A 9,578-nucleotide genomic window follows, 5' to 3' on the forward strand; every position below is an offset into this window, starting at 1 on the left:
TGTAAACTTAAATTCATCTTTTTCAGGGACTACTCCTATCTGTAGTTCTAGGGAGATGATTTCGTATACAAGTCATCAATTCACAGACATCTGTTGTTTTAGATAAAATGGAACTTTGTGTGTATTTGTTTATAGATTAATTTATGTACATGCATGTGTTCACTTATCCATCATACATGCCTGCAACACCACTATTTGTTGAGTACTTTCCACAGTGTGAGTCCAGACAGAGAGAATAAAAGCAGGATAGCTAGCAATAGGCAAGAAGTGTGTGAACCTAAGGGCCTGGTTTCCTGGGACTCCGAGTTTTGGAAAGGAGGGGGACACAGCTTCCTAGTAGAACTGAGTGGGTCTCATGGTGTAGGCGAGCTAGAGAGTTCACCGAAGGGATCAAGGAGAAAGGCCCAGCTCAAATACCACATTCTATCGAATTCCAAGCTGAGGGGTTATCATCATTCTTAAGTGTAGGGGACTTAAAATATTAAAAAGATATAAAATATTTCTTTATTTGAAGGAAAATAAATGGTTAAAAAAGACCGTTACAATTCTAGAATTAACAAAGGTTGTATGAAGAAGAGAGAGTAACCTAAAGCTGAATTGGGCACAGATCTATATAATAGTGCCATATTCGTAAGTGAAAAGGAGCTCTGGTGGCTTAGTGGTAAGAATTTGCACTGCCAACTCAAAGTAAGCAGTTCAAATCCACTGGATGCTCTACAGGAGAAAGATGGGCAGTCTCTTCTGGTGTGATTTAGTGCCTCTGAAAACCCGCTAGAGAGTCAGCCATGAGCCGGTTCCAATTCCTTGGCAATACATAATAACAACATAATAAGTAGAGCAAAGATATGTATTTTAGGAGAGAAAAGGGTGAATATGAGAGTTATCTGGGGAAGACACAGTGGTTGAAGTAAGGTGTAAAATAAACTAAAAGTTGAATTTACAATATCAACAAGTTAGTAGATAATACCTAGCACTGAAGATTAAGGGGGAAGATTTAAACTACAGAGGGAACAAGGCATTAAAAGAGTTGTCAGTATTACTGATGAAGAGAGACATGGCAAAAGATTTTTAAAGAAGCTTTTGGCATTGGTTAATTTTTATTTGTACATAAAGCTGTTAATTAATTTTTTTTAAAGAAGCTATTCTGTTCCTCTCTCTACTCCCACCAGGAGCCACTCTGTCCATATTCAGTGTGTGCTATATGTCCGCCTCCCTTACTGGGCTGCACTGACTGTACTATCTCCGTTTCTCTAGCATCAAGCCCAATATCTAACATGTGATAACTAGTTCATACCTGTAGGAGATTATGGATGAATGGAATTACTAATATCATACATAAGCTGAATGGTAAATACTAAAACCTTTAAAAATTAGAACATATTTATGACAATAAAATTCATAACAATGACTAAGGATGACGGAAGAAGAATTGATGCCTTCTAATTGTGGTGCTGGAGAACAGTCTTGAACATACCATGGACTGCCAAGAAAACAAATAGATCTGTCTTGGAGAGGGTGAAACCAAGTCTGTCCTTGGAGGCTGGGATTTTGAAGTTCTGCCTCACTTATTTTGGGGCATGTGACCAGGAGAGATCAGTCCTTGGGGAAGAACATCATACCCGAAAGGGTGGACAGACAGCATAGGAGAGAGAGACCCTGCATGAGATAGATTAATACAGTAACTGGGGCAATGAAGGTTGGTGTGTCAGAATTAGTGAGAGTGGCTCAGGACAGGGCATGGTTCAGAGCTGCTGTGCATAGAGTCATTATACATCACAGGTGACTCAACAGCACGTAACAACAACAATCATTATTACTAGATATCTGGAACCTCACCACTCTAACACTTCCATCCCCTGTGGCCTGGATTTCTTCAAGTTGAGATGTTTCACTCTTTGCCATAACCAACTGGATTTTCCCCTTATATTCTGCTCCCAGCACCACCCTGCTTCATGCTTAGATAACTGTCTTTATGCTTAATCAACTTGATTCATGCTTAGGTAGTTGAACTAGTTTCTTTGTCTCAGTCTGTCTCTGCTCTGTTCTTACCACTTTTTTTCCCCAAGGGCTATATCATCTAACTCATTTATAATATGTTGTTGTTGATATGTGCTGTTGAGTTGCTTGTGACTCATAGCAACCCCATGTACACAGCCCTAACCCCTGCACTATCCTGTGCCAATCTCATTGTCTCTGACACACCTACCCCCATTCCCCCAGTCACTGTCAGTCCATCTCATTGAGGGTCTTCCTCTCTTGCACTGTCCCTCCACCCTCGCAAGCATGACATCCCTCTCCAAGGACTGGTCTCTCCTTGCTACATGTCCAAAGTGTGTCAGACAATGCTTCAAAATCCTTGCCTCCAAGGAGCAGCCTGGTCTCACCCTCTCTAGGACGAACAAAAACTAATAAAAAATAATATAATAATTTTCAAATCCAAGGTCCTCTAACTACTCCTCCCTCTAGAGTCTACCTTAACTGGCCTCCTTGAACCCATTCCATGTCACTTCCCACTCCATCCTTTCTAGTCAGGCCAGTCTCTGTTACACCACGCTCAGTCCTATCGCCTACTTTTGCCTGACTCCTTTCTCCTAAAATTCCAGAGCATCCTCATGGCCTATAATTTTACTCTTCAAAGAAAAGAATCCTTATGGAGCCTGTGCTATGGAAACAACCTCAGGATCTCCTCCATATTAAAAACCAACATTTCAAATGAGAAAATGTTTACCTTTAAATCCAAAACAAAAAACTCGTTATCATTTGATCAAGTGAAGATGACTTTCCGTTTTGACAGCTTATTAAATTGGCCCTTATGTAAACTGTGCCTCTAAACAAACAATGGAAGACTCTTATGTTTTACAGGCGGCCCAGACAATTGTAAATGCAAGGTGTATCTTCATTTAAAAACGGATTCTCCTGTTTGTGTTCTGAAGTCTTAAATATGCCTTAATTTCTTACTAACTTATTTTTCTCCTTTTAAAAAAAATTTAAAAGTCAGTCAAACCATTTAGAAAACTCATTTCATGAAGAGCTGAGGGACCTCGTTGTTTATTGGGCAGTAATTAGTCCCGACAAGAGTACCTGAAAAACTGAGAAGCACTAGGCATTATGACAAGTTCTTAAGAAGAGCCTATCGCTGTAGAGGAGGATAATTGGTTATAAGTAGGCAGCACTGGCCACAGTTAGAACCAGCTTCTAGTTTCATCGATTATACACACACACACCCACACACGTATTTTATATATATATATTTAATTGTGTTCAAATTAATTAGTCCCTTTGAAGGGATAATTGGTTAATTATCCCTGATTTTCAACAGTTAAGTGGTCTATTGGGCCTGCTGATTCCCACTAGCAGACAGCTTGTAGGATCACCATTGCCATATCTTGCAGTGATTACTCCATAGTGAAAAGAGCACTGTATAGTTTACATTATGTTGATTTCTTTGGAAGAAGTAAGGTGGATTATAAGAAAGTTCAAGTCAAAACAGAAATCACTACCTAATTTGGGAGGGACTGGAGAGCATTATGCTAAGTGAACTAACTCAATCCCGTAAGGACAAATACTGTATAAAATCATTATAGTAGAATGTGCATGAGGATCCAAGGTGGGGGGGAGTGAGAAGGGTGAGGATGGAGGGAGGTTAATCATAGGGTCACACAATTTGATGAGTGGAGGAAGGGGTGAGAAAAGGAAATGGGAAAGATCTGGTGTGAAAAACAATGTATATGAACTTTGTAAGTAAACGAGTATAAAATAAAAATTTTATTTAAAAAAAAGCAGAGGTAAATATACCCTTGGCGGGGGTGGGGGGGGGTGGGGAATTGCCTTGAAATTGTTTAGGGATAATTGACTTAAGCCTTGACTTTTCTTAATAAAGATGACTTGTTCATGGGTATGATTGTGGAATATACTTACACTTCTTTGCTACTCTCTATTTTAGTGGTGTAACCTGTGCATTGACTTAGTAGCATTTACCAGTGAAATATTTAAGGGAGCAGTTTTCCAGTCATTGGATGGAATTATTGTCTCAGCCAATTGTAAGCTCCGGAAGATCTTCACTTTAAAATCCAGGCCTCAGGACACAGCTGATAAAGATGGTACGTTCAACTTGGTGCCGATATTTTTATGTTTTCTGATGTAATGTTAAAATTTGCCATGGCTTTGGAGAAAATAAGTACACAGTAGTGGTTTAATTTTGCATCTATTAAATGTGTTCATAGTCATGTGGATTTTTCTCTTTAATGTCACAAAAATGCTTTCAATTTTCTTTTTGTGGTGGTTTTCCTTTTCTGCTAGCATTTGCCATCTGAATTTCTTAGGATTGTTGGGCGTAAACAGAAGAATCCTCTCTAGGTACCTGGAACAGAAAATCACTTATTAAAGGAAATGAACTAGATCTCCAGAAACAGGCGTGGAGGATGCAGCAAAGCCAAACCCAGCCCCAAGCATACAGCTTCTTACTCTAGGGAAGATACCGTTTTTTCTCCCCATAACTACTGCTATTGAGAAGATTCTAGAACGCATCCCTTAACACTGGGCTCTAGATTCCAGAATTGTTTTACTGCTGCTGTTAGAAACAAGGCTGCTACTCTCATCAAAACTGTGCGAAGTCTGATATGTCTGTAGATCCCAGTGACGTGACGCCAAGAAGGCTTAGTACATAAATGAGCTTCTAGAATGAAGTACATTGGGTATATAAATAATAAACACCCAAACGAGAAGAAGGACCCAGAGGAAGGAATAGTTAATTTTTTTTACAGCATTAAGGAAACATACTGTCTATGAAATGATGGTAAGAAAATTCTCTTGTTCTTATGTACATTCAATAAGCAGTTTATTGACATTTGTTATATTTTTAGTGTAACTCCTATAAAGTGAATACACTTTTATAAATTACTCTGGGCTATAACATAGTGGCAAGAAGCTGCTCTGCAATCTCGAAGTAACATGGTTCGAGGCCATCAGCTGTTCCATGGGAGAAAGATGGCCAGTCTCCTCCCGTGCGATTAACTGCCTCTGAAAACTCCCCCAGAGGGTCAGCTATGGGTTGGTCTGACTCTACAGTACACAACAATAACAACGGGACTATGAAGACAGGACTCACCGTGTGGGAAAATCATCCAGTTAGAAAGGATGTTCATAGATATTGGACAACAGAAAAGCTCGCAGATGTCTCTACTAATTCATCATTCTCTCATAATTTAGGAGAAGTCATACTGATTTTTCTAATGAACATGATAAAATAGGAAAAAGCTACCTTTATATCACTTCTAGAGAAACTGAAAATAAACACATGAATCACTTATTATTAATTAATTATCATACTTATTGTTAATGAATGTACTTTGTAGGTGGTTTTGTTGTTGTTAGGTGCCATCAAGTCGCTTGCAACTCATATCAACCCTATGTACAAGAGCTCTATACGCTCTTCTATCCTGTGCCAACATAGCCATCTCAAACGCACTTATTCCCACCTCTCCAGTCACAGAATCGATCCATTCTCATCAAAGTTCTTCTTCTCCTTCACCACCCCTCCACTCTGCCAAATCCAAGACATTGTAAAATCTCTTGCTAATATTGTTTTAAACAACCAAAAGGTTTGAAAGAAGTTTCCCTTTCATGTTTGCCCAGGATTGCTTATAACAAAAGAACTTTCCCCCTCAGAATACTAGAAAGCAGAACACGTAAGGTGACAGAGATGCTTTCGTAGACATTTGTATCTAGACTTTAGCATCGTGCTGTCTGGATGACTGTCAGAGAAATCCTTGTGTGACTAACTCTGCATACACTCGCCTATAGATTTCATTTGATTATAAAACACAGCGGTGCATTAGCAGCTCCCCAAAGCGCTTAGAAGCCCCAAGTGTGACTGCTCATCTTATGTATCACTTAGTGCAAAAGGGTGAGGAATACCATTTTAAAAAATAGCCCTGTAACTTACACAAAACCTCAAAATTCACAGGAATATACATATGTGTTTAGGGAGCTCTGGTGGCAAGAAGCTACACTGCAATCCCAAAGGCACACAGTTCGAGGCCACCACCTGCTCCTCAGGAGGAGGATAGGCAGTCTCCTGCTGTGTGATTAACTGCCTCTGAAAACCTGCCAGAGGGTCAGCTATGCGTCGTACACCACAAACACATTCAATGTTATATTAAAGGTTAATTGTACCTGATTATTACTGTAAAATAAATAAAAAGAAAAGTGCAGCTCAAATGTGGCAGATTGAATATATGTTTCTATCTCTGCTCTCTCATCAAACCTCACTAAAAATTATCACAGAGGATTTAAAAAGACGTACAGCCTCCAGGATAAAAGAATATATGGGAGAGAAAACAACAGCAGATGTTGTTCGTGAATTTTTGCAGGATGAAAGAGGGACAGCTGCCATAGAACAGAGAAGACTGAAGCCTTTGTGCTTGCTAATGAAATTTGCAACCTAGAACTCCGCAGAGACTCAGAGCTGCCAGTCCTGGGGACTGTCAAAAGTAGGAGGAAGGAACACACTAAAAGCAGGGGAAGCGATTGAATTCTTCACCGTTTGATGCAGAGTACTAGATCCCCTTCTCAAACCACACCCAACAAGGCAGCAGGAGATTTAGTCCCTGGAGAAACAGTAGAGAAAGCTCTTGAAATCAGGTACATTGAGTTCACGAAATGCACCACAACCAAAGGAACAAGGAAGCATGCGGGAGGGAATAGATCATCTTTTCCATTTAGAAAGAGGCTGCATCTACGAAATGAGAATAACAAAGTTCTCTTGTTCGTATTTAAATTTGAGAAACATGAATGAATGAATGAATGAATGAAAACCCATCCTTCCTGTAAATGTTCTCTTAAAAAAATCAACATTTTATTGGCATTTGGTACATTTACTGTAAATTTTATAGTAATGTGTATTTTTGTTACATATAGAAATAGGCACAAATCATAAGTGCATAGCTTAAGGATTGCTGTAATGTGAAAATACTTTCCTAACAGCCTTCTAGATCAGGAAGCATAATATTAACAAAAATTACAAGTATCCTAGAAGCCTCACTCTCTTCTCCTGAGAGGTAATATTATCGGGATTTGTAACACCATAGGTGAAATGCATTTGCTTTTGAACTTTATATTATTGGATCATATTGTTATTTATATATAGTGTCAAATCTGCTTCAACACATAATAATAACTCTGTGCTCAACGGACCAAAATATTGTGTGGTCCCTTCAGTTCCCCTTGCTATTTGAGTGAATTCTTCCAAGTACTTTGTAGATCTACCTCCTTGAGAGTCTCCCTCTTTGTCTCTGACCTTATCATCCTTGGTTCTAAGGAACGTTCTGATTGTACTGCTTCCAAGACGTATTTGTTTGTCCTTCTGGCAGTACCTGGTATAATCAGTGTACTTTGCTAAAATCACAAATCAAAAGCACTAATTATTCTTCAGTCTTCCTTATTCATTGTCCAGCCTTTCTCTGTGTGAGCGTGTGTGTGTGTGTGCGCGCGTATGCGTGTGTGTGTGTATATATCACTTGAAAATAAAATGCATTAAGTCAGGCACACCTTACTCTTCAAAATTACATCATTTCTCTTTAACACTTCAAAGTTTTATACAACGAACATCTATCTGCATACATCATTTGGCTCTTTGGCTGCTGTTTCTGTGAGTGTTGGTTGTAGAGTCAAGTAAAAAGAAACTGTGACAACTCCAGTCTTTTCTTCCTTTATCATTATGTTTTTTGGTTCTGTCATGAATTTGGGTTTTATTTTTCTTTTTTCTAAATCATATAGGCACATTGCTTCATGTATACCTTCTTTCACAAAGGGTTTAGAAGATTCATTATTGTGGAACATACCAGTAGTTCACTTTTTTCTTTATTATATAGTAAGCCGTTCTTATGACTATACATTATGAGTTGTTATGAATAAATACTTGAATATTCATTCTCAGAGTATTTCTTTATCTAGGAACTGAATTTAGCATTGTTTTCTTTTGTTTTATAATTTATTTGTTGGGTTGTTGAGAACCAATACTGCATGCACTCACCAATTCAACCGATTGTCCATATCCAACACAGTGGCTTTAATTACATTCAGGTCGTACAATGATTTTCATTCTTCTCTACCAAGTTATTCATCCCTATTAGCATAAACTCACCCTTCTTTAAATTTTCCGTGTGTCCTTTTTGCAGTTTCACCCATATAGATAATCCTAAAAGAATGCAAAACTCAAGGCAAACATTCTGTACTACTCGAGTCAAACTATTTCTTGTTTGGCTTTAAGAAGACTTAAAGGTATATTTTTGCTAAATTTACCATTTAAAGGTTATCTATTGGCAGGTATTTCAGGAGTTTATCAAGAAATTCTAAAGTCTAAAAGAATTTGAAATTCTGTTATGCATTTTGGTTTGGGTCCTTTTGTAGAATCATTGACCAAAAAAATATTCAGTACTAGTAGTTAAGGCACCTCCACTTCTTCTGGTCTCATGACAAAGGGTTCAAATGTTCATGGGGCAGATAGCCAGACATAACATTTCTTCTTCCTGTTCTTTATACTCTTCTTTTCTCTATTGGTCCTTGCAATTAGAATATGCTGTAACAAAAGCTGCTCACATGCCATTAAGATTTCAAGCAGCAGAAGACCTGGTAGACTGGGAGACAGAACAGAGGCACTAACAAAGTATGAGGAGGAGTTACTGGTAATACCACATAAGATGTGGGAAGAAATAAAGAATAGCGTCCATGAAGAATGCAAAAGGTCTTTACAAAAGCAGAGGAGGAAGAAAAGACCAAGATGGATCAGATGAGACTCTGAATATTGCACTATAGCACTGAGAAGCCAAAGCAAAGAGGAGAAATCAAGAAATTAAGGAGCTGAAAGATGATTTCAAAGGACAGCTCAGGAAGACAAAATGAGTAATATAATGAAATGTGCAAGGAACTGGAGTCAGAAAATCAAAAGGGCAAAAATTGTTCAGCATTTTTTTAAGATGAAGGAGTTGAGAAACAAATTCAAGCCTCAAGTTGCAATACTTAAGGATGCTTTGGGCAGAATATTAAATGATCCAGGAAGCATTAAAAAAAGTTGGAAGGAGTATACAGAGTCACTATACCAGGCTGACAGAGAAGAATTTCATGAAATAATGTGTGAGTAAGACCCTGTGGTGATGAAGGAAGAAGTTCAAGCTGCTCTGAAAGAATTGGAAAAAAACAAGGCTCCAGGAATTGACAGCATACCAATTGACATTTCAACAAACAGGCACTGACCTGGATGTACTCACTAAGATGTGCCAAGAAATCTGGAGGACAGCCAGCTGTCCAGCTGACCGGAGGAGATCTATATTTGTTCCCATTCCAAAGAAGGGTGATCTGAAGTGTGTGGAAATTACATAAAAATATCATTAATTTCACATGCAAGCAAGATTCTGCTGAAAATTATCTCAAAACAACTGAAACAGTACATCAACAAAGAACTGTGCAGGCTGGGTTTAGAAGAGGCCATGGCACTAGAGAAATTATAACTACTGTTAAATGTAACTTGACTGAAAGCAGAGAGTATGAGAGGAATGTCTATTGCATTGACTATGCAAAGG

General features: G+C 38.5%; 1 protein-coding gene across 1 annotated transcript in view; it reads left to right on the forward strand.

Moving 5' to 3' along the window:
- LOC102869211 (chromosome unknown open reading frame, human C3orf67) overlaps positions 1-9,578 on the forward strand; it is a 367,433-nt gene that overhangs the window by 167,532 nt on the left and 190,323 nt on the right. Inside the window, exon 6 of the mRNA XM_006892192.1 lies at positions 3,944-4,100. Coding sequence (XP_006892254.1) covers positions 3,944-4,100 — 157 coding nt within the window. The remainder of the gene's footprint in view (positions 1-3,943; positions 4,101-9,578) is intronic.

This window comes from Elephantulus edwardii, unplaced genomic scaffold (assembly GCF_000299155.1).
Source record: "Elephantulus edwardii isolate Elephantulus edwardi_28Jun2011 unplaced genomic scaffold, EleEdw1.0 scaffold00113, whole genome shotgun sequence".
Classification (NCBI taxonomy): Eukaryota; Metazoa; Chordata; class Mammalia; order Macroscelidea; family Macroscelididae; genus Elephantulus; species Elephantulus edwardii.